This window comes from Oncorhynchus tshawytscha, linkage group LG22, assembly GCF_018296145.1.
Source record: "Oncorhynchus tshawytscha isolate Ot180627B linkage group LG22, Otsh_v2.0, whole genome shotgun sequence".
Taxonomy (NCBI): Eukaryota; Metazoa; Chordata; class Actinopteri; order Salmoniformes; family Salmonidae; genus Oncorhynchus; species Oncorhynchus tshawytscha.
This window is the reverse complement of record NC_056450.1, coordinates 32,630,557-32,657,882: the sequence shown is the minus strand read 5'-3', so window position 1 is coordinate 32,657,882 and position 27,326 is coordinate 32,630,557. Positions and strand designations below refer to the sequence as shown.

Genomic DNA, 27,326 nt, shown 5'->3' with positions numbered 1-27,326 from the left:
CAATAAATCATTTTTAGGAGTGAGGCGTTGTACCTCAAGTCACCCTACAATTGGCCGGTGTTACATTTAGCCCCACTCTCCCCTATGCACTCACTGAATTGCTGAGCATAACATGCTTAACCATGCCCATGGGTTTGAAATGGTGCAGTTTGTGCATATTTAGGAGTTGAGAAATAAGAAAAGTAGGAATGGAAAGCTGGGATTCCCCTCTTTTTAACAAAAGCCATTAAAACTGCTGTTTTTGCAATTGCAATAATTGTTGTGCATTGACTGCTTGTCAGAATGCACGTTTCCCTTCCTATGGCACTTATAACATGAATGAGCCACAGAGAGGAATATTTATCTAGCATAGAACACAACAAGCCGACTAGGTAAAGAAACTATTCTACTCTGGGGTTTTTATTTTTTTCTATGAATGACTTGTTTTGTTTGCAGATAAATTACATGTGGAATGTTCTAGGCAAAATGCTCCTCAACAGAGTTTCATGTTCCGTATTTCTTTATTGTGTAGAGGCAATGATTTTGCAGTGGCGCATCACCACAGCAAAATAAAGGCAGCAGACAGTCTGCAGTACATACAGGACAGAACATCACTTTATGGTGCTTAATGCCATAGGACAGGGTTTCCCCAACTCTGTCCTCGGGACTCCAAGGGGTGCACGTTTTAGATTTTTGGCCTAGTACTACACAACTGATTCGACTAATCATCAAGCTTTGATCATTTGAATCAGCTGTGTAGTGTTGGGGTAAAAAAAAAAATGTGCCCCCCTCGGGCTCCCCAGGACCAAGTTTGGGGAAACCCTGCCATAGGGGTTCCAACATTAAACTCTAGCACTCTCTGTCTTTCTAGGTCTCTAACGGTATGGACCAACATATAGCAGAGAAGTGGTTCCATGGGAAGCTGGGTGCTGGTCGCGACGGGAGACAGATAGCTGAGCGGCTGCTGTCGGAGTACTGTCTTGAGACGGGCGCTCCCGACGGGTCCTTCCTGGTCCGGGAGAGTGAGACATTCGTAGGAGACTACACCTTGTCCTTCTGGTAAATCTCCCCTACTGTACCCCCCACCCTCTACTAACTCCCTTCTCCTCACCCTTGTTCCTAGCTCACTCTGAACCTGCCTCACCCCACTCCTCATCCCTGTTCCTAGCACACTTACCTAACCCCCCTTCTCCTGACCCTCTGTCTCCTCACCCACCTCATTGCTTGCATCACATAGTTCAGATAATAATTGTGCTGTATGCTCTTGAGGGCTAGCCCCCAAATCTACGGTGCCCATAGGTTTGCTACACTCCTAAACCTTGGACCTGAACAGTCAATCAATCCAAATTGTTGTCCTATTGATTTTCTGTAGTAGCCAGTCAGTGTAGGCTAGGCTGCTGGTCTCTCTGCTAATGCATGGGACAGGGCTGAGTAACTGGGATCATCTCATTTCAAATCAATACCTGGTCTCTCTCTTTTACTGTCCACACAGGCGTTCAGGCCGGGTGCAGCACTGTCGCATCCACTCTCGCCAGGAGGCGGGCAGCCCCAAGTTCTACTTGACAGACAACCTGGTGTTTGACACGCTATTCGCCCTCATCACCCACTACCAGCAGGTAGCGCTGCGCTGTAACGAGTTTGAGATGAAGCTGACTGAGCCTGTGCCCCAGACCAACGCCCACGAAAGCAAAGAGTATGTCCAGCTCTCAAGGCTTCAGATAGTCATTCATTTCAATCTCATGTGTGTCGGTGATGACTTTATGAAAGGAGAAGGAGGGTAGGAAGGAAAGTAGAAAGGATGTGTGTAAGAATGAATGTATGTTCTAGGTGGTACCATGCCAACCTGTCTCGGAGCCACGCCGAGAACATGCTGATGAGGGTTCCACGTGACGGGGCGTTCCTTGTCAGAAAAAGGGCAGAGCTAAGCTCTTTTGCCATTTCTTTCAGGTGAGTCCCAAATATAGAAACGAACGACGAAACAAAAAGACAGTTGTTTGTTCTGGTTGTTACTGATGTGTGAAATGCAGCATTCCGGTATTAGTTACTTGATATTAGGAAAGTTGACACACGTTACCGCCTCACCAGCTTGCTAGAACGTGTTATGAAAGCAAGACGTTCAGAGTACTGAGCTAGCTCAGAGAACAGTAACCTAGTGCAAGCTTCTATGCCTTCTACCCATTAAAGATTTTCATGAGAAAGGAAGTGGTAACTGGTTTTGAAAATATTTTACTGGTGGCGCATTTATTATTATTATTTTTATCCTACAGTTGGCAACCTAATCCACAAAATCGTAATATGGGACGGCAAGGGCTCTAAATAAAAACATGTCATTGGTAACTTAATGACATTATGTAACTTTATGGGCGACCCTACCAAATTCACAGAAATGAGAGTTATAGCTCTATTCAACTTGAATGCAAGTCTAAGATGCGGTAGGTCTGTTCTAGATGCACTTTCTATGCTTCCCTTTAAGTTTAGTTTGTGTATCTTCACTTTTGGTTTTGTACACCTGCTTCAAACAGCTGTAACAACATGTTTGGTTCTGGATAATGTATTTCACAGTGGTTTAGACGGTATGATGATTCTCTACACTACACTAGTTTATTTTGTCACAACTGAAATTAGACCAACTATTAGAGTTTTTGCAACCAGGAAATGTCTGAGCGATTTCTGCACAGTGCAACTTAGGCACACAATGTGATTTTATTAGCACCACAGTGTGTGTATTTTACACCAGGTAGTCAAAGATCAAAGCAGTGACCAACTCGAGACATGTATTAGATCACTAGTATAGCTCACACAGCCATCCACCTGGCCTCTCGAGACACGTGTTCTCTATTAGATCACTAGTATAGCTCACACAGCCATCCACCTGGCCTCTCGAGACACATGTTCTCTATTAGATCACTAGTATAGCTCACACAGCCATCCACCTGGCCTCTCGAGACACGTGTTCTCTATTAGATCACTCAGTATAGCTCACACAGATCACATCCACCTGGCCTCTCGAGACACATGTTCTCTATTAGATCACTAGTATAGCTCACACAGCCATCCACCTGGCCTCTCGAGACACGTGTTCTCTATTAGATCACTAGTATAGCTCACACAGCCATCCACCTGGCCTCTCGAGACACGTGTTCTCTATTAGATCACTAGTATAGCTCACACAGCCATCCACCTGGCCTCTCGAGACACGTGTTCTCTATTAGATCACTAGTATAGCTCACACAGCCATCCACCTGGCCTCTCGAGACACTAGTGTTCTCCACCTGGCCTCTCGATTAGATCACTAGTATAGCTCACACAGCCATCCACCTGGCCTCTCGAGACACGTGTTCTCTATTAGATCACTAGTATAGCTCACACAGCCATCCACCTGGCCTCTCGAGACACGTGTTCTCTATTAGATCACTAGTATAGCTCACACAGCCATCCACCTGGCCTCTCGAGACACGTGTTCTCTATTAGATCACTAGTATAGCTCACACAGCCATCCACCTGGCCTGGCACGTGTTCTCTATTAGATCACTAGTATAGCTCACACAGCCATCCACCTGGCCTCTCGAGACACGTGTATTAGATCACTAGTATAGCTCACACAGCCATCCACCTGGCCTCTCGAGACACGTGTTCTCTATTAGATCACTAGTATAGCTCACACAGCCATCCACCTGGCCTCTCGAGACACGTGTTCTCTCATTAGATCACTAGTATAGCTCACACAGCCATCCACCTGGCCTCTCGAGACACGTGTTCTCTATTAGATCACTAGTATAGCTCACACAGCCATCCACCTGGCCTCTCGAGACACGTGTTCTCTATTAGATCACTAGTATAGCTCACACAGCCATCCACCTGGCCTCTCGAGACACGTGTTCTCTATTAGATCACTAGTATAGCTCACACAGCCATCCACCTGGCCTCTCGAGACACGTGTTCTCTATTAGATCACTAGTATAGCTCACACAGCCATCCACCTGGCCTCTCGAGCACGTGTTCTCTATTAGATCACTAGTATAGCTCACACAGCCATCCACCTGGCCTCTCGAGACACGTGTTCTCTATTAGATCACTAGTATAGCTCACACAGCCATCCACCTGGCCTCTCGAGACACGTGTTCTCTATTAGATCACTAGTATAGCTCACACAGCCATCCACCTGGCCTCTCGAGACACGTGTTCTCTATTAGATCACTAGTATAGCTCACACAGCCATCCACCTGGCCTCTCGAGACACGTGTTCTCTATTAGATCACTAGTATAGCTCACACAGCCATCCACCTGGCCTCTCGAGACACGTGTTCTCTATTAGATCACTAGTATAGCTCACACAGCCATCCACCTGGCCTCTCGAGACACGTGTTCTCTAGATCACTAGATCACTAGTATAGCTCACACAGCCATCCACCTGGCCTCTCGAGACACGTGTTCTCTATTAGATCACTAGTATAGCTCACACAGCCATCCACCTGGCCTCTCGAGACACGTGTTCTCTATTAGATCACTAGTATAGCTCACACAGCCATCCACCTGGCCTCTCGAGACATGCGTTACAGCATCTGCTCTGGCATTACTGACTGGGTTGTTTTGAAAATGTACAGGTCAGTTATTGGTCTAATTACAATGAAAAGCATCTTCCATGACAATGGGTTCTTGCCACTCGTCTTGGCATCCTCTTTCTTTACGGGGGTTTGGGTTCAGATTGCTGTGAAGCACCTGATGATTAATGCATGCAGCAGGACACGTACGTGTGTTTAACCCTGTGTTGTCGTCCCCTCAGGGCAGAGGGGAAGATCAAGCACTGCAGGGTGCAACAGGAGGGCCAGACAGTGGTGTTGGGGACGTCGGAGTTCGACAGCCTGGTGGATCTCATCAGTTACTACGAGAAACACCCGTTGTACCGTAAAATGAAGCTCCGCTACCCTATCAATGAGGAGACGCTGGAGAAGATAGGCACCGCTGTGAGTGGACCACACACACACTTGTGCTCATGATTGTTGCTGTAGTCAATGTAAGTGAGTTGGATATCCTCTGAACTGTCATGTATTTGTCAGGAGCCAGATTACGGGTCTCTGTATGAGGGGCGGAACCCTGGGTTCTACGTAGAAGCCAATCAGATGCCCACCTTCAAGGTAAGACTGCACCGTTTCTCTGATCTCCTGTGTGTTTACATCCTGTCTCCTTCCCTCTCTTTGCAAATGTAACAATGCAAGGATTGTGTGTGTGTGTGTCCTAACCCCTTCACATTGGCCTGCAGTGCACAGTGAAGGCCATGTATGAGTACAAGGCCCAGAGGGATGATGAATTGTCCTTCAGTAAGAACGCCATCATCCAAAACGTGGACAAACAGGAAGGAGGATGGTGAGTGACATCACTCACAGGAAGTCAAGTTCACCATCCAAATCATCACAGAGCTACATGAGTTATCTGGGGTTGGTTATAGGACATCCTTCTAGAGTAAACCCCATTCCGTGTGTGTGTTTTAACTCTCACTCAGGTGGAAGGGGGACTGTGGTGGGAAGAAGCAGCTGTGGTTTCCTGCTAACTATGTAGAGGAGATCAGTCCTTCAGCTGTGGAGCCAGACAGATCAGTAAGGCCCTCTACCCTGTAGACACATACTGGGATACGCATTAGATAATCCCACCTGCTAATAATCCACATTTTACAGCCACTAGTCTATGCTATGAGAGGGACTGTCATTTTCTAGCATCGTTTATAACAACAACATGTAAAATGCTGCTGTTGGGTTTTTCGATTAGCATTCACGTCTCCCCTCTCTCTCTCCCCTCCCTCCCTCCCTCCCTCTCCCCCCCCCTCCCTCCCCCCCCTCCCCTCTCCCCCCTCCTCCCCTACAGCAGCTGACAGAGAACAGTCCTCTGGGAGACCTGCTGAGAGGAAGTGTAGATGTGTCTTCCTGTCAGATTGGTGAGTGACTCCTCCTCTTCCTGTTTCTATCCTCCTGCAGATGGCACGGTCACCTTGCCTCGGGAAGACCTCTAGATACTTGTATTTCCCTTTTCTTTGTCTCTCACCACCCGCTCTCTCTCTGTGGGGTTATCACTGTTCCATCTCTCTCTCTCTGTGGGGTTATCACTGTTCCATCTCTCTTGCGCTCTCCCTCTCGCCCCCTCCTTCTCATCTCGCTCTCTCTCTCTCCCCCTAGTGGTGCGGCCTGATGGTAAGGGAAGCAGGCTGCATGTGTTCTCCCTCCTCCCAGCTGCTTCTCCGAGGGCAGGGCAGGTCTTGGACATCGCTGCCAATACCCAGGAGGAGCTCAAGGAGTGGGTCATCAAGATCAGAGAGGTCACCATGACATCAGAGGCCAAGGTATGGAAAGAGTCATTTGTAGTAAATGTGCGTATACCATGTGCAGGAATACTTCCTCAGAATCTGAGTCTTGTGGTTATCTGTGAAGTAATGACTGTGTGAGTAGTGTCAAACTGAGTCGTGTGTGTGTGTCAGCTGGAGGAGGGGAAGATGATGGAGAGAAGGAAGAAGATCGCTCTGGAGCTGTCTGACCTGGTCATCTACTGTAGACCTGTACCCTTCGACGAGGACAGTAAGGACACGTCTATACAGTTAAACACACTGTCACACACACATAAGGATATCTCACCCCCCATCTCCCCTTGCTCCTGTAGAGATTGGGACAGAGCGGGCGTGTTTCCGGGACATGTCTTCGTTCCCGGAGACCAAGGCAGAGAAATATGTGAACCGGATCAAGGGGAAGAGGTTCCTGCAGTACAACCGGCTGCAGTTGTCCCGTATCTACCCCCGTGGACAGAGGCTGGACTCCTCCAACTACGACCCTCTGCCCATGTGGCTCTGTGGATCCCAGCTGGTTGCGCTGAACTTCCAGACTGCAGGTACAGAGGGAAGGATGAGTTGTTACTGAGTGAGAAGGGGTAGGAGAGGGGATTTTTCCTTTTTCTAAACTATTTTTATTTTATTTTTTTAACGGTGACTGGTTTTCCTTGCATTAACTTTTTGAAGATGACTGACTGAACTTCTCTCCTCTCCAGACAAGCCCATGCAGATGAACCAGGCTCTGTTCATGTTGAACGGGAGGAGTGGCTACGTCCTCCAGCCACCAATCATGAGAGACGACAACTTTGACCCCTTTGACCGACACACACTGAGGGGCCTTGAGTCAGTCACCCTGCAGATAGAGGTGTGTGGTCTTCTATCCTCGTGGAAATCCTCAGAGGTCCCCACAACGATTGTAAAACAAGGAAAAATCTCCCTCAATGGGACATTTCCCATGTCCCCACGAGGACATTGGCTATCTTGAGTTTAGGGGTTGGGGTTAGGGAAAATGTTAGGTCCCCAGGAGGACATCGGCTATCTTGAGCTTAGGGGTTGGGGTTAGGGAAAATGTTAGGTCCCCACGAGAATCTAAAAATGTGTGAAGGTGTTTAAACGGTCTGTCCTCTCCAGGTGTTGGGTGCTCGTCACCTGCCTAAACACGGTCGTGGCATCGTGTGCCCCCTGATCGAGATCGAGGTGTGTGGTGCAGAATATGACAGTGCCAAGCAGAAGACTGACTCAGAGGGTGAGTAACACATCTTACACTAATACTTAATTCAACCAATCAGGTTCTTTACATCTAGTTGGTTAGTTGAACCAAGTGTTATTTCGAAGAGAAGGGTCCTAGGTTTTAGGGCCAGGACAAGGATGTAGTGATGGGTTTGGAATTAAGCTTGTCATTTCCTGTCCAGTTATGGGAAAACAAAGTTGTACAAATAACTAAGGATTGTGTGGCAACCTGATGGACAAAACATCCCTGAGTGTGTACACACAATATATGACAATGGGGACTTGGCTGATCTAGTCTTCTCTCTCTCTCTCTCTCCATGTTCTCCTCAGCGGATAATGGTCTGAACCCCACGTGGCCTCGGAAGCCTTTCCAGTTCACCGTGTGTAACTCTGCCTTTGCCTTCCTGCGCTTTGTGGTATATGAGATTGACATGTTCAGCGACCAGAACTTCCTGGCTCAGGCCAGCTTCCCCATCAACAGCCTCAAGACAGGTAGGTGTCATATCGCACCAACATCCACTCGGATTGGCTGAGACAAGTATGATGAGCTGGCTCTCTGACTAGCAGGATAGTTTGGCATTTCAGATTATCATTCTTTTGGCATTACTAGACTCATGTCTGTGTGTCTCTGTGTGGTGTCAGGTTACCGGTCAGTCCCTCTGAAGAACAGCTGTAATGAGGATCTGGAGCTGGCCTCTCTGCTGGTGCACATGGACATCACCCGGAGCAGGGTGGGTACTGGTACACTCACTGGACTGACTCCACCACCACTGTCAGTTCCCATCACACATTGACAGTTATTCACTAGGGCCGGGATGGTACCAGTATCACATTACTCCTTAGTATCCTGGCAAGGAAACAAAATACAGAGGATTTAACTTCTTTAGAGGAAAACATCCCTAATGTTGGAAAGAAATCTCATTATGTTGTCATCCAGAATCACATTTATTTTCCAAGCTATAGTGCACAGTATTTTACATACTGCAGGTTTTTAAAGGACCATAGCGTTATCTTTGTTTTCGTTTTTGCCATGGAAAACACATTACGTTACTGGTATCATCCCTAATATTCACTCCTCCAACTTATTTTCTCTCCCTCTACTAGGCTGAAAATGGGGAGGTGCTGAGCCCGTTCCTGCCGGTAGGAGGTGTCTCTGCAGCGGTGGTTACCCAGACAGGGCGTGAGCGTCTGGGGGAGACAGGCTCCACGTCCTCAGCCTCTTCCATGTCCCCTCTGCCCCAGTCCCCAGCAGCCCAGACCCAGACACAGGCCTACAGAGGCAGGGAGGGCTCCTTCGAGGCCCGCTACCAGACACCTCTGGATGACTTCCGAGTATCACAGGAGGCTCTGCTGGACCTGGACCCTCAGAACAGGAGGTATGTGTAAGGAGGTATGTGTAACTTCTATCTGTCTGTGTTGGTGCATTTCAGTTTTGAGGTTTTAGCGTGTCCTTGCTTGCTCTCTCTCTCTCTCTCTCTTTCTCTTTTCCTCCCCCCCTCAGGATGATGCGCAGGACCAGAGTGGGCGGAGAGAACCGCGTTTAGGCCGGACCAATCAGGGCGCATTCCAACCACCTCAGCTCCTCCCCGTACTGATGATGTCACTGACTGCTGTGAACACTGTTTCTATGGAAACGCCCACCACCGCTTTGGCCTACATTTCAGGCAGCTCTCCCTTGCTCTGTTCTCTTTCTCTCCTCTGTGTCCCCCTCCTGGAGTGAGTGTGAGGTGGAGGGGGCGGGAAGGGAGAGAGAAGACAAGGATGACAAGAAAAAAAATTATACGTGAAGTTTCAGCCCTCGGCTAAGATGTCGGGAGATGGGGAATTTTGGCGTGCTCGACTCGAGCGCAAAGGTTTGCGAGGGAAAGAAGAATGGAAGAGGGATGGATGAGATGAGGGAGGGAGCTGTGAAGGTGTCAGTTTGAAACTGTTTTCCACATTAGGTTATTATTTTTCTCTTCTCTCTGGCGTATATGAGTATATATATTTATTCCTGCTGTGCTGTTGGCCAGACGACGGCAGCAGCCGACCTGCTCTTAAAGAGCTTCTGTCTCCATGTTTTTTTAATTATTTTTATTTAAACTTTTAAACATTCATGTGATTTCTTTTTTTAATGTGTAAAACATGAGGGCTCTCTGTAGAGTAACTCAAGCCTTTATATACACACAGGCTTTTCTTATTTTGCCAAACTTGCATTCTGAAAACTACGGATCATTCCGTTGCCTGCCTTGTGATGTAAAAACAGTCACACTCTTACCCCCTATACAATCTGGAAAGCTGAAGTGTAACAGATTCCGTGATAGAAATGTAAAGGTAATTGAGCCGACAAATGCAGCATTTACAGTGAAAGCCTCTGCTAACGCGAGAACATAGCCTTTAAATCCCAATCACGCTGTAAAACTCAACTTCGGCGGTGTGTCTTGAATAGAGCCAAAATTACCCCCCCCCAATATAGAACTTTATCAAAAGTGCTACCCTATTTGGAGATTAGCATGGCATTATTTTCCTTTTTTAGGATGCCATACTGCATTGTAGAGTGCTGGAACTGGGCTAGCCTGTCTGTCCCTGAAAGCAATGCTGTGAGTTCAAATGCTAGTGATGAAGTCACATCCTTAATGTTTTATCTCTGTTTCAATGTGGATATATGGTGGAGGGAGGAGAGACAGGGTGCCACTGGAGGCAGTGTGTTGTATTCAGTTCTGCCCACACGTTTACAAGACGGGCTTGGTATTAGCAGACATTCCGGTGCCAGCGCAGAGCGATGTTTTTGTTTTTAAATCATGTTTTACTGTAGCAAGTGTCTACGGTTTCTGCTCTGTACTTCATTACATTTCCACTTGAAATGAAAGGCATTAGTTATCTTTGTTTACCTATGTGTTAAAGTTGTCTAAATTGTAGTCCGTCATTCCTCTTAAATGTACTGTCTTAACTGGTTTTGAGGGGCTTGCATGTAGATAATCTTAGAGTAGAGCGCGCTAGGAAGTCGACTAACCTAATTAAGTGCAGTATTGCTGGCCGAGAAGGACCTCACTGAAATCCCATAGACAGTGTCGATTGAAAGGCTATTAAATGTTTGTGTAGGTCGGTGGTTCTTGTATGCATATTATTCAGCTGAGGGGATGTTTGTCTTTTCCATTGCGGCATTCCGGAGATTCCAGATGCCCCCAAAGATTTTCTGAAGATTCTTTCAGTACTGCTGATTGATAGACGTGCAGGGGTTAAATCACTGGTCTATAGTGACATGACTCAGCCTGCAGGGGTCATAACAGCACATTTATGTATATCGGTGTTGTTCCTGAAAGCTCAATTGATCATTCCCGACTGACAAACGCCCCCAGTCGGTGGTTTAATGGAAGTTGCTCTCAGCAACCAATCTAAGGTCATGCACTTTTGTGCTTACCCCCACAATAGTTTAGGCTGGGAGTAGGGGACGCCGGAGTGATTTCACTTGATATGCAATGCCCCTCTTGAGCAGACCATACACTCTAAAACCAATATTTAGAATGTTATGCCATGGAGGGAAACTCCTTTTGAAGCCATATGGGGGTTGGAACTGAATATCTAAGGTCTGAATCTTGCCACCTTTTGTTTTGCAGCCAGTGTCAAACTTTCACGGTAAGGTTGGGGGAACGTGTGCGCGCACACACTTTGTGTTGCTCCTAATGCTGACCAGTGTGCTTTCTTCCATGGGCCTCGATGTACACAACTATATCTACATTGTTCTTTCAGAAATCCTGTTGTCATGTTTCTTTTGATCTAGACACATCACAATTGTGACAGGTCTCATTTACAAACCAAGCCTTTCTGTATTGTGCCTAAGCTATGGAGAAAAAGTATTCCTTTTCATTTTGCCTTTCATATGCAACATATTCAAGCCTGAGAATTAAAGTACTTAATCAACTATGATTGGCCTGATCTTGTGCTTGTTTGATTATAATGCATCAACAGACCTATGAATAAAAGGAACTCCGTGTAGTGCACATTCACATCAGGTAACTGTAGGCCTACAGTTTACTTAGGTTTGAAGTAATGGCTCAATTATTAACTTTTCTGATCCACACTGAAACGTCAACCTCGATCATTGACTTTGAAAATAAGCGACAGGAAACCAATTTGTTACATTGTTTATTCTGCAAATATCTGTAAAAAGTATACAACAGGCCTAAGTATGTTGGAACTTTTACAGTCAGTCAAGATGTTACAGTTTAAGAAAGATCCATGACATACAGAACAGAAGCACTTGATGTTAAAACAAAGACACATCTAATATTCACCTCAAGTCTCCTTTAAAAAAAAAAAAAAAACCTGTGCAATTTCTCCTACCCCAGTACCAAAAACCTATTGTATACAGTCAGTCTCTTCCCCTCCCTCAAACCAGTGATCCTCCCACTGGAGGATTGGATTGGTCGACATCTGTCCAGTCAGATTTTGATTTTTAAACACCCCACATCTGCTGGAGTCAAAATCCCAACCACACCTCTCCCCTTTTCTCCTCTCCCTCCATTTGCAGGAGAGGATGGGGAGAGAGAAACACCCCCCTTCCTCAGCAAATTCTGCACTTGAGTCTCAACTGGAACTAGTTTTGAAGAAAATGGCAGATTAGAGGATGTGAGGGTGTAGGAAAAATGGAAAGCAGGCAGGAGGCCATCTTCAGTATAGCGGAGGGTTGGGGGTTCAATGTCCATCCCCAGTAAAAGGGGTGGTTGTGTGTGTGTGTGTGGTGGGGGGGGGAGGAGTTCAGGGTCCATTTCTAGTGATCCAGTTACAATCACATCTGCTGTCATGCACTCACAAGACCACCTGCATTGTCTCTCTGGGTTACCCCGAGACCAGGGTCTCCCAAACTCGGTCCTCGGAGGAGCACACGTTTTGGTTTTTGCCCTAGCGCTACATAGCTGATGGAAACAACCAACTCGTCAAGCTTTGATGATTTGAATCGGCTGTGTAGTGCTAGGGCAAAAACCAAAACGTGCACCGGGGGAGGGGTTTGGGAGACCCCCATCTAGACAAAGGCCCCTCAGTCTGTTCCTGTGACAGAAAGGAAAAAAGAAATACAATAAATGAACCTTGTTTGTAGTGCTACTTTATGAAAATGTTACGTGCCAACATTCTCAAGAAAAACAACACTACCTTTCTCAGGATTCACAGCCTTGGGGTCCACGCTCCTCTCATCTTTCGCTCCTCCACACACCGACTGTTCCATCTTCTCCTCACCTTGAACCGGCTCTGACGATCCTTCCACCATGGGTGCTGGGTTGTGTGTTATTCCCCCTGCCACGGGTGTCTCCTCTGTGGCTGCAACAGCACTGTCCTTCCCCTGCAGCAGTATAGGAGCCTGGGTAGAGAACCAGCGTCGTACCAGCTCTTCGGTCAGCCCACTAGCCTGGGCCAGCTCCAACACCTGGAGAGGACAGAGTCTTACTAATCACTACTGACAGGCAACATGATAGTATAGACACACTACATCCAGGTGCACAAATGCTATGTCATTTAATCATGATCATTTCTTGGTGTTATTACATGCAACTTGAACCAACTCAGTGGCCTTGTGGTTATAGTATCCGCCCTGAGTTTGTAAGTTCGATCCTCGGCGGAGTCATCCCAAAGACTAAAAATGGGACCTGAGGAGTCAGTCTGCTTGGCACGCAGCATTAAGAAGATAAATTGGGGGCAAGGCCCTGCGATAGACTAGCGTCCTGTCCATGGGGTGTACTTGTACATCAAGCTGCCTCAAGCTACAGAAAGAGGATCCTACTCCTATGAGCAGCTCGTGCAAGGGTACTTCAGAATATGAAGATTAAAATAAACTATTTATCCCAGATAATTTATGGGATAAATCCTACCTGTTCTTCCTCCAGACTCCCGTGGGCCTCCAGATGGGCCTTGAGCATCTGAGTGTCTCCCCTCTGGAAGTCCTCCTTCAGGACCATGGTCTGGTAGGCCTCCAGCCACTTAAGCTGGCCGTTCTTCTGCACGTAGCGACAGTCCCCGAACCAACGCACTACCTCAGGCCTGGGCAGCCCTGTGGAAGATATCAGCTCGTCATACTGGGCTGCGCTGGGCCACTGGGTCCGGACAAACACCTGCTTCAGGAGGTGGAGCTGCTCTAACGTCTTCTTACCCCGGATAGGGGAGGGTTTGGGGGACGCAGAGGGCTTGAGGGCAGGGGTGGAAGATGGTGCTGTAGAGGGGGAGGGTTTAGGCGATGGAGATGGCTTTGGGGTTAGACTTGGAATTGTGGATGGAGCAGGGGTAAGGGTGGGGGTTGATGTTGGGTCTGTGGAGGGAGACAGGTTAGGCATGGTGGGGCTATCTGCCTGCCCTCCCTCAGACTCCAGTTTGCCATCTGACTCAGTCACTTTGAGCATCTTCAGGTTGATCTTAATGGGGTTCACCTTCAGCTCGGAGCCTGAACCATCCTCCTCTTTCTTCACCCCGACATCATCCTTACTCTTAACTCCCTCCTCCCCTCCCCCTGCTTCCATCTCATCCGCTTGCTCCGCCCTCTCCAACTCCTCTTTCTTCTTCTCAGCAGCGACTCTCTTCCTGCGTTCAGCGAACCAGCCGTGGATCTCTCTACGGGTCATTTTGGTCTCTGCCCGGAGGCGGTCCACCTCCTCTCCAGGTGGGTCAGGGTCCTGGCTGAAGCTGGCCTCTAGCGCCCTCACCTAGTGGGGTAGAGAAGAGATTAGTGTAGGGTAGACGAGCATAGGTTTCTCATGTCCCAGTGAGCAATTTGATTGGCAGTAAATAGACACTAAAGGGATACTTCACCTATAATAAATAATGTTTTTATCATCTTAATGGGGAAAAAATGAGGCTGTGTGCAAAGTCAATCATCACAGTCACACCACCACTCACCTGCTGAGGGTCCCTCTCTTTGTAGCGGATGGCTGTGAAGTCTGGGGAGGGGGGTCTGGGTGGCCGTCTGGACGGGGTGGTGGGGGAGGTGGGTGTCTGTGAGGGAGGGGGGCTGAGGGCTGCCAACCCCTGCTGGGAGGTTTTAGTATTCTCACTGGGAGTGGCAGTGTCCGAGAGGTCCATGGGGGTAGCACTGTTACCACGGGGCGTCCCGGGTGTGGTCGTTGCGCTAGCTGACCCGGGTGTGGTCGTTGCGCTAGCACCCCCCTGACCGCCCGTGCTCGAACGCCCCCCCTTGAGGTTGCGGAAGTGGTAGCGGCGGTCACTGAACCACTTACGGACCTCGCGCACGGTCAGGCTGGTGAAGGAGATGAGACGGTCCACCTCTTCCTGGTTGGGGAACTGGTTGTTGGTGAAGCTCTCTTTGAGCGCGCTCAGTTGCTCCACGGTCTTCTTGCTCTTGTAGAAGCCGGGGTCCAGGAAGGTGTTGGGGAGCGTTCTGGAGCTGGGGGTTCCACTGGCGTCTGTGCTCCCGCTCTGCGCCGGAGAAGATGAGGAGGAAGGTTTGGTGGAGGGGGAAGATGCCGCCTCTGTTTTGGTGGTGGTGGGGTTACTGGTGGGGTTACTGGTGGTGGTGGCAGTAGGGGTAGTTGTGGCTGTGGGGCCACTGGTTGTGGTGATTGTTTTCTTGTTGCTCAAGCTGCTGCTGTTAGTATCTTTGCTGCTGTTGGGTTTGTTGTCCATGGTGCTTTTAATATCAGCGGTTACTTGACTTTCACTTATCATTTTAGCAATAGTGCTGCTGCTGTTGCATCTACTGTCAGTGCTGCTGCTTTTAACCATGCTGATAACATTACTGTTGCTTTTCCCACTGAGATTAGCAATAGTACTGCTGCTGTTGCATCTACTGTCAGTGCTGCTGCTTTTAACCATGCTGATAACATTACTGTTGCTTTTCCCACTGAGATTAGCAATAGCATGGTTGATTTTACCATTGGCGTTGATGACTTTTCCATTGCTATAAATGCTGTTCCCCCTGTTGTTGCCAAAGCTAAGGTTAATAACACTAGCATGGCTGCTGAAACTACTGCTATTGTAACTACTACGGCTACTACTAGTACTCCCTCCACCATTACTAGTACTACTAATACTACTCCCTGCACCATTTCTACTATTACTAGTACTACTGATACTACTAGTACTCCCTCCACTATTACTACTACGGCTACTGATGATGATGTTTCCAATACTACTGCTCTCCACCACCATGCTGATCCCCTTATCGGCCACTAGGGCGGCAGCAGGCCGGGCCTGCATCATAGGGCGGGCTGCAGCCTGGTGCTTGGGTGTGACCGCCAGGGCCATGGGGGCACTGTTGACCTGGATGCTGTTGGCCATCATGGGCTGGGTGACAATCACCCCTCCCTGACCCACCAGAGAGCCCTGGAGGATGTGAGGGATCCCTGTAGGCCCCAGAGAGGCAGGCAGGACCCTGATGGTGTGCTGGGCTGGACTGTGGTGGGTCTGGCTCAATGGCTGGTACTGGGTGCTAGGGGGAGCTGTCTGTATGATGGTGTTGAACATCTTCTTCCTGGCCTCCTCTATCTCCTCTGGAGACCAGCTGATGCCCTGCTTGAGTCTCTGGGCGGTGAACCAGATGTTGATCTGCTCCTCTGGGAACTTGGTGACCACGGTGAGGTAGCAGAGCTCTGCCTTGGTGGGATAGGGGAACTTACTGAAGGACGTCTTGAGGAAGGAGGAAGAGTCCATAGAGGCGCTGTAGGTTGGGATGCTGCTCAGAGGGATCATCACCTGCATCACAGAAGGTAGAATATATATTTCATGTAGTACCAACATCGGAATTACATTGAATTTACACTACTTTACATAAACTAGGAGAAGATTTACACTACTTCACATAAACTAGGAGAAGATTTACACTGACAGCTCAAAGGGCACTGAAACCCATGTATTTCCATGGTAAATACCATGTAATAATGTGTACATACACTAATTACACTTGAACTGCCTAGCACATCTTCATAAAGCTGGACTGACACTAGTCAATCACCAGACACAAATTGGTATGTTAAGAGCTGCTGGCCTCTTGGTAAAATGACAGGAAGTTAATCAATGTTTGTACCTTGGGCATGTTCTTGGAGGTGGATGAGGAGGACGTGGAGGAGGAGAGAGCAGTGGACACTGTAATGGGAGCTGTCTGATGGTAGACGTTCCTGTTCTGGACCACTGACACCACCTGGTTCAGAGAATAGAAAAAAAACAAATGTTATTGTCCACAGACTGATATTAAATGCATTCAACTCCCCGAGGAAACTTGTACACATTCTGGCAATGTAATTCAATGAAGTTAATTGAGCACCAATTGTAATTTGCCGTAATGGACTGACCAAGACTTGAAACACAGAAAAGATTAAATGCACAAAGTACCTGTGTGATGGCAGTTTTGAGCATGGGCAGAGCCCCCGAGCCGTTCACTATCTGGATAGCAGAGGGGAGCGTGACCTTGGTGGCTGTCCCGTTGTGCACTATGGTTGGAACGTGGGTAACCGTCACTGTGGGGGTCTCTTTTCTCTCCATCTCCTTGGACTTAGAGATGGGGGGGGGGTCTGGGGAGTGTTCATCAGGAGAGGAATGGGACACCACAAACCTCTTGGACTCTGACTTCCCTTTCATCATCCTCATGATGGGGGTCTTTGTGATGGTGATCTCTGTGTCCCTCCCGGTCTCTGACCCTGTCACCAGACTCTGCTCCACCACCACCCTCCTGTCCCTCCTCCTCAGCTGCAGGGTGGTGCACACTGTGCTGGGGTGGACCTGGGCATTGTGCAGGGCCAAGCCCTCAAACTTGGCCGCTGACACCCCACAGTCCACGCACTGGAAGCTGGGGTCAGCCCTGAAGTCCGGGTGGCCACTGTAGACGTGGTCCAGGAACAGGTTTAGGTCCTGAGTCTCAAAGTTACACGGCCTGCAAGTGTAGGTGCCACACCCATCTTTGCCCCCCTCAGGCCTGGAGGATTTGCCTGGGGATCTCTCCCGGGGGCTCTGCCCGTTACCGCTCGCACCCATAGAGGGGTAGCCCTGTTCCCGGGCCTGTCGGAGGAGGGAAAGAGGGTCTGACAGGCATGAGTCCTGCTCCAGCTCCTCCCGGAGGTGCATGGTCTTATGGGGGATCATACAGGGAATGGTGGATTTCCTCTTGCTGGCCATGGTTGAAGCGGATGGTGTGGGTAAGGGGGGTTGTGGTAGCCGGCCAAGGAGTACAGCAGTCAGTTTGTAGTTCAGTTGGGGCCCTGACTATGGACCAGCCATTGGGAGGGGAGTGTGGGGAAACAGGACCATGAGTTGGGTTTGCTCACGTCTCAGTGTGTTTGCGCTGAAAACAAGATGGAGAGAAAAAACAAACATAATTAAGCTTCAAGTCATCATTATGAAACTATACTGTATACTATACACATGCTGTAAGAGGTCAAGCATTTTTATACTGAGTCCCAGAAGCATATTACACTACGTAATGGAATGCATTTGATACAAAGGAAAGGACAACATGCTGATATGAAATATGTGGTTTAAAGACGTCTTGAATTTAGGTACAATGTTCTATCATTTTCAGTGTTGTGTCTTTGTCAATAAATACAGTCTGTTCCTTTAAAAACTCAACTCACAAGCCAAGTAACTCAAGGCTGTGTTTTATTGGCCTATATTGGGTGTTTCTCTCGGCTCCCCTCCTAGTGTCTCACTCTTCTGTAAAAAAAAGTTTTTTTAGAGAGCTATCCCAGGCCACCCCCTCTCCTCCACGCCTTTAACTTCCCCAGCTTCATACACAACCCACTCTGGACAGACACAGCACAGCGCATGACAGATCCACACTCATAGGCTGGCCAAACAATTCACACCACCAAAGAAAACATTAGTGAATATTTTCAAATCTGTAGCGGGACATTCACTCCACAGGATTTTGGTAGCCTTCATTTGGGGAAAGGTGGGATTCGTATTATGCGGGCCAATGGCACACACAGATTCAATCTCTACACTATCCAGACTTTTCCTATGTTATAACTACCCCCCCCAACAACAACAAAATGGCGTAGCTTCCTGTTAGGTGTGCGACTTCTCGCTTCCTTCCCCTCACTTCCTCCCTCCCAAGATGCATTGGTGAAATACTGGAGGACAGCTCTAGGGCAATTACTCCCAACGGCACCACACACACATACTACCAGTCCTTCAACCCAAAGCCTCCTCCATGAACACAATGAATCCCCCTACCTTATAAGGAGCTTACACACCTCTGTCTCTCACCTCTGCCACATGGCAGACATGTCCACTGTGCAAATTAGGTCAGCGTCATCTTACCCCCTAATCCAAGTTCCCTGCATCTACACACAGGGTGGAGCAGAAACCATAGTAAGATGAAGTCGGCCCTACACACTGGTCTAAGACCTGTTGTGTTTCCCTCCTGATGGCGCCGAAGAGCAACGTGTTATTTTCTAGTCCCAACTGACTGGACCCAAACTGCCGACCAAAGTTCCAGTGAGCCTCTGAGCTATGGACTAAATGGTGTAGGGGTGTAGAGTTTCAAATCTCTTAAAGGTGCAGTGGCTTTTAGAGGACAGAGGTGGCGGATGTTTTGCGAATAGGACATGGTGTTTAAATGGAGTTATGGAGAAAAAGGTTGGCGTAACTTACTAATCAGCGCGTCTGTATCGAGTCTATCAATGGGGGAGTCTTGTTCAATAAAGAGAGTGGGTCATGTGTTGAAAATACACAATCACTGAAGACGATATTGCAAATGCCAATCTGAAAACAATGTTTCATCTTTTGTTGCTACTGTGAGTCTTCTATATTACGCAGCAAGCCAATGACCAGTCCCTTCCGTAACATATTCACCAACAGCAATATCTTATGTCTGTTATGCCTCAAACTTTGTGTTCACTGTAAACCTGATTGAAAAGACTTTCCGGGCTTCTCCAAAGCATCGTACTTTTCCTCTACACTGGTGTCTGGTGTACGAGTGGTTAACAGGCAGAGCAGGCCTTTGCCACTGTGGGGGGAACGCGATCCCCCCCAGAGGGAGTAACTGCCCTCCGTTTTGGCTATTCTGCCCCCCTCCCTCTCTCTCTCTCTGCAACCCGCCACTCCCTCTCCCCTGCCATTCAGTTCTGCATCAGGGGGCACAGCTTTGCCAAGGCGGCCAAGTCACATGACCAACACAAAGGCCTGTGGGGGGGTGGGCCGGCTCTGCCATCCATCACGTGGGCCTGATGGGGAGAGAGGGGGGGAAAGAGGTTGGTGGGGGATGGGCAGGAGGGTTGGGTGAGAGTGGAGAAGCGAGGGGGGGGTGTTAACGGTCTCGGAGGAAGCAGTTAGGTGTTTCAGCCAGGAATTTTCTGCCCCAATACCACCCCCCCATCCACCCAACCCCCGCTCTCTTGCTCCCTCTGCCTCTTCGCACTACAATCACATCAAGTCATTTCTCCTCCCCCTCCTCGGCTGCAAAGACTGGAATGTTCCGCTGCAAGCTCGTCAGCCAGTGGACACAACCTGAGAGTTGGGCTGCAGTGTGTCTGCACATGTGTTTTTCTGAATGTGCATGAAATGTGCGTGTGTGTGCCTTTGTGCCGAGTACCACACACCAGCCCCCGACTGGCTACAACGAGCAGTTAAAAGACACAAGATCACAAACTGTGTGTGAACCCCCCATTAACACCTTGGAGCACCACCGTTAGGTTAACTTGACTACTGTAGGCTCACACAACCACACACACCTGGGAGGAGAGCTTATTCTCCAGGTGGACTTTTGTTAAGCAGTATTTACACCAAGTATGTCAGAGAGGAACATTTCACAGAGATTTCATGAACAAAGAACCTGCTTCACAGGAATTGAATAGATACACGTATCAATACAACACTGGTGAACCTCTCCTCTCGATCTCAGCAGATCTCAGACAAGCCCTGTTGACTTAATATGGGAGATCCGCTGAAAACTAAAATATGGGTCTGAAATGTTTTTCCATGAGCACAGCAAGACTTACCATGAAGCTTGATTGTGTGTCAGTGTGGGTGCTTGCGTGCGCACATCAGTGTGCCTATGTGTGAGCATGCGGGGTATGTGTGAGCACGGGGGAGTGTGCTTGTCTGCATGCCTGTGCGTGAGGCTTGTTTACCGAGGCAGTAGGGCAGCCATTTTCCCACACGACACAGGTGGATACTACTCGCTGTGACCCACAGACAGAATGTGGTTATTGTCCTGACACTCAAATAATCTATCAGAGGTAGAGCGCTCAAACTCACATGCCCACCTTCCGCTCGATCATACCCTGGACTTGCTTCTATACTCTCAGTGTATAGGCCAATATTAGCCCCCACACACTAGAGACCAACGCTCCAAATATTCTATGAGCGTAGCAGGCCGGGTGCGTACGCCATCCCAGCCAGCATGACATCCCTGACTATGGCTCCTGTCCCTCATCCCTGCTGTATGCCTGTCTGTCCACGTGACAGTACCCATCTGTCTGTCCTCTCTGTGTCAGAGAGACTCTCCCATATCCCCTAGCCGTCCCATGTTTGCTTGCCTCCTCACCCCCTCCCCCTTCCTCTCTGACCCAATCCCTTTCTGAATAAGTTCGGCCAAGAGACAGGTCGGCAGTGCCACTGGTATGTTACTGTCCCCATGGCAACTGCCCCCCGTTCCCTCCCACTCTCCTCATTTCACTCACTCGTGCATCCACCCACAAGCTCACACACAAACAAACACACCTCAAATGCCTTCCAGGTCCTGGCTCTAGTGGGCTTGTTTTTTCCACACACTCCTGTGAGTGGTGACTGGAGAGTCCGTGCCCTGCTCCTATTTCAGTGCCTCACTCACGCGGTGTGCATGTCTTCTAGGTGTGGTCGCCCTCGCCAGTGCACGCTATTGGCTGGGGCGAATGGCGTCCTTTCCTTTCCTGCTCACACTCTGTACAGACAGACGCCTGGGTCACTGCCCACCGTTACTGAGAGACAAGCTGGGAGCACAGCAGCCAGTTCTCTTTGTTGTTTCCCTGAGATCCTCTACCTCTTTAAAATATCCATACTCCCACCATACTACCCCTAAACCAGGAGTATGTGGTAGTAATCTCTCCTTCCATCACCACCTCCTCCTCCTTTTCCTCCTCTGGCACCACAGCAGAGGCTTGCGTATGTTTGTCTCTGAGGTTTCCCTTCATTCTGGCTGTATCATTTGTTCTTCACTTTTGGCAACAGAAACAAAACCCTAATGACACTGTCTCTACACATTGTCACAGTTCATCTGCTGCTGAATCCCAATTGGGCTGTGTTCAAGTCAGGGAGCGCAAAAGGCTGCAAAAAGGTTGCGAAAGCCTGCGTTGCTGTGGCCACTGGCAGTGCAGGCTTTAATGCTGGATTGTTAAGAGGGTAGGGAGAGAAAAATGGCGGAGCACCACCATGCTCTGTGCTGGCCAACCTAAAATGGCTGACATCACAGGCTGTTAGCCAGGCAGTGCTCTGCCGGTTACTGTTGACCTAAACCTGCTGGCTCTGGACACAGGCACACACGCTCTCTTCCTCTCCTTTCTCCTCTCACTTCCAATCCTCTCCTCCTATAGAAAAAGGGGTCTTACAGCAGACAGCCTTAGTGGGGTTTTGTGGAGAATAAAAGTTGAACAGTGGATAAACGAACACAGGCCAAAACAGAAAATAGTCCAAGTTTCATTTGAAAAAATGAGGATGGGCAAGAAAATGTTTAACTGCTACCCTTGCCAGACATGCTGATGAAATACAGGCAAATAGTTATGTTTTTATTTATAAACAAATAAGGGTTTGTTTAAACTACCACGTGCATGCATCAGCTAAATTATTCTGTATGGCCTACATCTCACAATAACAATGCCAATGGAGCAATTGGGGACACTTTTCAAATCTGATGGTAACAGAGTCAGTTATTAAAATGCAACCTATGCTATATTGAATTACTGTCCATATACAATCAAGCCTTTGTGCCAACACCAGGCCTGGCAGACTGTGCCACAAAGAGAGAAAGGGAGGGTGTGTGCGTGCGCGTGTGTGATCAGGGAGATAGGCACACCACCATGACCTCAGGCAATCAATTCAACACAAAACACAGTTGCTGACTAAATGCACATGCACCAACAAACCATTAATAAATAATTGAATGAATCACATCTGAAACACTGAACCCACCCCTTCAAATCATAAATGACTAGTCTACCTTTTTCTCCCCAACTATTGTATGGCAATTGGTATGTCAGGGGTGAAAACTGTGACATGGCTGATGAATAGATAGCTGGATTAGAGTTAGAGCTCTATGGCTGTTTTATCATGTGGACATCAGACACACATTAGCCTTTTGGGAAGCGCTTTGAACTAATATGTATCATGCACAGAGAGCATGGCAATGTTGACATGTGGTGGGAGTAACCTAAACAGCTACTGCTGCTGCGTGCATACATTCATATAGCCTAGGCTAGCAGGCATACACAGTACATTAGTCGAGATATGAATGTAAATATGAAGAGACAGAATCGTGAAAATTATATTCTGAAAACATTTATCATCCAAATATATTTGATAACTATGCAGACAATTTCTGTAATATCTAGAATGGGAAAAATATAGTATATTTAGTCTTCTACTCCAATAATTGTAGATAACAATTTGCATAACAGCGTACTAAACTGCGATGGTCAAACGATTTTATGACATCTAGATATCTTGAAGTTAAACTTTCATAGCCCATCTTCCTCAAAATCGTGCACGAGGATGCAATATGATGGACTGTTTACAATAAAACCATATTCTACATAACCCATAACGCCTAGAGTGCGTCAACGTAAAGCAAGTTGTTATGATAACTAACTACATTAGTGAACTGAGAAAACTGTGATTAATTAAAATTGGGAGAGTGATTTTAAGAGGAAAGCCTGTAAATTACATCTCGTCAATGAGACAGTCAGGAAAATTAATTGATACATTGTAACAAAACTGGCGCGTGTTGTTCTTCCGCTCAATTGCGGAGTGAGCGATAAGTTAATAGGCTGGCTACATACATCTTTGTAATATTGTAACCAATTCAGAACAGGGGAAGAGACAAGCCTCCAAAAACTACTCGCCCCTTGCTGTCGCCATTTTATGCGAGCGACATGCAGCTGGCTAACATTAGCACCATAAAGGTAACGCTCGCACAACTTTGAAAAGGTAAAAACTCGTTTTTAAGAGTAAATTCACAGAAACCTTACCTTATTTGGTAGAGGTGGAGTTCAGATTGTGGAAAAAGTCAAAAAAATAAACGTAAGCATATGTAACAAAATAAATAAATAATGTGAGATTTGGGGCTTTGTTGATGCCAACTTAGGTAGGGTGGTACCCCTCTCTTCCTCGAATGGTGATAAACGTGATACTGGCCACTTGGGCTAGTGACACAATGGCCCCCGTCGTTCTTGTTTATTTCGAATGGCTCTCACAGCTTCTGGAGGCGTGTGGAGAGGGAAATACGACGCACGTAGTCAGCATAGAAACAGGCACGTGGTACAAAACGTCACTACCGACCTCTAACACCTCAGATCGTCTTGAATTTAGAGAGAGGGAGGTTTCATAATAAAGAAAAGTGAACTTCACCCTTCAATATGGTAGTCTAAATGACTCATGTTAAAGGCTTTCCTTTCAGTCGGTATAGGCTAGTCTATACCTCTATGCCACAGGAGGTTGGTGGCACCTTAAATGGGGAGGACTGGCTCATGGTAATGGTGGAATGGTATCAAATACATCAAACACGTGGTTTGATGCCATTCCATTTGCTCTGTTCCAGCCATTATTATGAGCCGTCCTCCCCTCAGCAGCCTCCACTGCTGTACTGAGTTAGGCCTAATGTGTTTTCATACCCTAGGTTTTTAGCCTAGGTTACTTTTCTGTTATTATGTCTCATGAGGTGTGAATGCGAAACAGCTCTGATCATGCCACCACAGCCTCACGGTTATCGGACACATCAGACAATATTTCCAGTTGCACGTGAACTCATGCACACATCACTTTCAATGTGGCGGATGGGCTAGAAAATCTGTAGCACAGTAAGGTCCAGGTGATCAAATGGCTGATCATTTTTATAGGGATGTATTTAAGCCCTACTTTACTTTATCAAGATTCTGCAAAGGAAAAGCACACAATCTCAGATTCCCTAGTGAATTGACTGAGACCGTTCATCCATGTTGTTCTTGTAACGAAGCCTTCAAGGCTTACACTCAACCTTAGCGACTATGACATTTGTAATCTGCCTCCTTCCTAGTCTTGACCTTTATGCACAGGTGGTACAGTGCTGTGTAGTGTTTTGTTCAGTTGGTTCACAAGTGGTACAGTGCTGTGTAGTGTTGTGCATCTGTAGTGTTGTGCAGCTGTTTCACGGGTGGTACAGTGCTGTGTAGTGTACTGCAGGTGGTGTAGTGGAATAACACGTTGCCTTAGACCGGCAGGACTTGAGTCTGCTCCCAGAGCCTGATGGTGGACTAACACAGTCTGAATCTGTATTTACACATACCGCACAGGTTACATACTAGATCGGCTGCTGGGGTTCATGCAAAGAGATGGAGGACAAGAGTTTACTAATGGTAGCTCCTCTGACCAAGCTTAATATCTAGGGTTAATCTCAATGGGCTAACACAGGCTCAAGTCCTTCAAACAACCCAAGTTTGATACCAAATTGGTCACACTAGTTTCCCTCTAACGTTGTATTGTGCCCCACTACATCAGTGGTGGTTGTAGTGGGATATCTGCAGTCTATGTAGCAGTTCTCTTTGGGGGTTGGATGCAGACCTGTCTAAGGTATGTGAGGTCTGGACCTTTATGGCAAATATGTCTTTGCCCTGTAACCACAGACCAGTGGTGGAAAAAGTACCCAACTATCATACTTGAGTAAAAGTAAAGATACCTTAATGGAAAATTGACTCAAATAAAAGTAAAAGTCACCCAGTAAAATTCTACTTGAGTAAATGTATAAAAGTATTTGGTTTAAAAATATACTTCAGTATCAAAATAATACTATAAATCATTTAAAAGCAGATGGTACCATTTTCTGTTTTTTTATTTTTTTATTTCCGGAAAGCTACGGGCACACTCCAACATTCAGACATGGATGTTCTCTGTTTAGTGAGTCCTCCAGATAAGAGGCTGTAGGGATGACCAGGGATGTTCTCTGTTTAGTGAGTCCACTAGATCAGAGGCTGTAGGGATGACCAGGGATGTTCTCTGTTTAGTGAGTCTGCCAGATCAGAGGCAGTAGGGATGACTCAGGACAGTTCATCTGTTTAGTGAGTCTGCTTCAGATCAGGAGGCTGAAGTAGGGATGACTCAGGGATGTTCTCAGATTAGTGAGTCTGCCAGATCACCGCCTGGTATGGCAACTGACCGCCCTCAACCGATGTTCTCCAGAGGGTTAGTGAGGTCTGCCAGATCACCGGGGGCAAACTACCTGCCCTCCAGGACACCTGATGCTACAGGAAGGCCATAAAGATCATCAAGGACATCAACCACCCGAGTCTGTTCACCCCGATCCAGAGGCAGTAGGGATGACCAGGGATGTTCTATCTCAAGGCCATCAGACTGTTAAACAGCCACCACTGAGTGGCTACTGCCAGAATGACACTGACTCTAGCCACTTTAATCATGGGATGACCAGGGATGTTCTATATCACTAGCCACTTTAAACAATGCTACCTTATATAATGAGTACATGTTCATCCAGGGCATACGTTGATACTGTACTCTATATCAGTCTGCATCCTTATGTAATACATGTATCACTAGCCATTTAACTATGGATGGTTTACATACTTATCTTATGTGATACTGTACTCGATATCATCTACTGTATCTTGCCTATGCTGCTCTGTACCATCACTCATTCATGACCATGGACATATTCTTTATCTTACACTGTTTGACAGTAGTTTTTTTTGGAGTCTGTTAGATTACCGATTACTGCATTGTCGGAACTAGAAGCACAAGGATGTTCATCTGCTTACCATGTGAGTCTGACAAATAAAATTTGATTTGAGGGATGACCAGGGATGTTCTCTGTTTAGTGAGTCTGCCAGATCAGAGGCAGTAGGGATGACCAGGGATGTTCTCTGTTTAGTGAGTCTGCCAGATCAGAGGCAGTAGGGATGACCAGGGATGTTCTCTGTTTAGTGAGTCTGCCAGATCAGAGGCAGTAGGGATGACCAGGGATGTTCGGTTGATAAATGTGTGAATTTGACCATTTTCATGTCCTGCTAAGCATTCAAAATGTAACGAGTACTTTTGGGTGTCAAGGAAAATGTATGGAGTAAAAAGTACAATATTTTCTTAAGAAATGTTGTGAAGTAAAAGTAAAAGTAGTCAAAAATATAAATACTAAAGTAGAGTACATATACTCCAAAAAACTACTTAAGTAGTACTTTAAAGTATTTTTTCTTCAGTACTTTACACCACTGCCACAGAGTCAACTTAACTTCAGGCATAGTCTTGTAAACCCGACCCTAGGCAAGCCAGAACTTTTGAAAATTGTTCTGGACCTGGATGTCTAGAGAGACTACTTCAAGCATTTTTACCCATCAATTGCTACAATAGTGATACATTGTGAGTTGCATTTAAGTATCTATTCCAAAGACTATTCCAAAGACTTCCACATTGAAGAAAGGACACCCTCCATTCCATAATCTACATCAGCCATACTCAAAGACACTGAAAATACTGCTCTGCATCTATGATTAGAACACAGCTCTATCATTTGAAAGGCTAGAGGAGCCGAACAACAAAACCAGAAAGACAAAAAGAAAGAGGCAAATAGCATGACTCCACCTCCAGAGGGCGCTGTCTTTTATTTTTGTGTGAAACTTGTCCGTTGGGTGAACGTAGCATTTTCTTATTGGCTCTTACCGAC

The 27,326-nt window shown here is 47.3% G+C and overlaps 2 protein-coding genes across 6 annotated transcripts in view; one reads left to right on the top strand and one right to left on the bottom strand.

The window, feature by feature from the left end:
* plcg1 (phospholipase C, gamma 1) overlaps nt 1–11,425 on the top strand; it is a 36,661-nt gene extending 25,236 nt beyond the window's left edge. Inside the window, exons 17-33 of one of the 3 annotated variants that reach the window (XM_024385089.2) lie at nt 851–1,038; nt 1,472–1,672; nt 1,807–1,926; nt 4,763–4,943; nt 5,037–5,114; nt 5,240–5,343; nt 5,480–5,573; nt 5,842–5,908; nt 6,147–6,310; nt 6,446–6,542; nt 6,625–6,849; nt 7,006–7,154; nt 7,421–7,535; nt 7,850–8,011; nt 8,162–8,250; nt 8,624–8,895; nt 9,021–11,425. In XM_024385089.2, coding sequence (XP_024240857.1) covers nt 851–1,038; nt 1,472–1,672; nt 1,807–1,926; nt 4,763–4,943; nt 5,037–5,114; nt 5,240–5,343; nt 5,480–5,573; nt 5,842–5,908; nt 6,147–6,310; nt 6,446–6,542; nt 6,625–6,849; nt 7,006–7,154; nt 7,421–7,535; nt 7,850–8,011; nt 8,162–8,250; nt 8,624–8,895; nt 9,021–9,063 — 2,349 coding nt within the window. In that variant the 3' untranslated portion in view covers nt 9,064–11,425. Of the gene's footprint in view, nt 1–850; nt 1,039–1,471; nt 1,673–1,806; nt 1,927–4,762; nt 4,944–5,036; nt 5,115–5,239; nt 5,344–5,479; nt 5,574–5,838; nt 5,909–6,146; nt 6,311–6,445; nt 6,543–6,624; nt 6,850–7,005; nt 7,155–7,420; nt 7,536–7,849; nt 8,012–8,161; nt 8,251–8,623; nt 8,910–9,020 lie in introns of all 3 variants that reach the window. The other 2 variants (XM_024385088.2, XM_024385090.2) reach the window with 2 other exon arrangements.
* A 202-nt stretch (nt 11,426–11,627) lies between these two features.
* zhx3 (zinc fingers and homeoboxes 3) lies at nt 11,628–23,926 on the bottom strand. 3 transcript variants are annotated; one of them, XM_024385087.2, is made up of 8 exons: nt 23,653–23,926; nt 16,829–17,774; nt 16,524–16,637; nt 15,311–16,192; nt 14,381–15,220; nt 13,363–14,187; nt 12,650–12,920; nt 11,628–12,547 (listed from the first exon to the last, which is right to left on the bottom strand). In XM_024385087.2, the coding sequence occupies exons 2-8, from the start codon at nt 17,606–17,608 to the stop codon at nt 12,537–12,539; spliced, it is 3,723 nt and encodes a 1,240-aa protein (XP_024240855.1). In that variant the 5' UTR covers nt 17,609–17,774; nt 23,653–23,926; the 3' UTR covers nt 11,628–12,536. The 3 variants fall into 3 exon arrangements, with proteins under 3 accessions (XP_024240855.1, XP_024240853.1, XP_024240854.1); XM_024385085.2 differs by having other exon boundaries at nt 14,381–16,192; XM_024385086.2 differs by lacking the exon at nt 23,653–23,926 and adding an exon at nt 18,665–18,684 and having other exon boundaries at nt 14,381–16,192.
* Nucleotides 23,927–27,326: the final 3,400 nt, after the last annotated feature.

Coding starts and splice junctions, on each gene's coding strand:
- zhx3 (XM_024385085.2), bottom strand. CDS start 17,608: ATGGCCAGCAAGAGGAAATCCACCATTCCCTGTATGATCCCCCATAAG. Junction 16,638..16,828: donor TCAAAACTGCCATCACACAG/GTACTTTGTGCA, acceptor TCTCTGAACCAG/GTGGTGTCAGTGGTCCAGAA. Junction 16,193..16,523: donor CCTCCAAGAACATGCCCAAG/GTACAAACATTG, acceptor TCTGTGATGCAG/GTGATGATCCCTCTGAGCAG.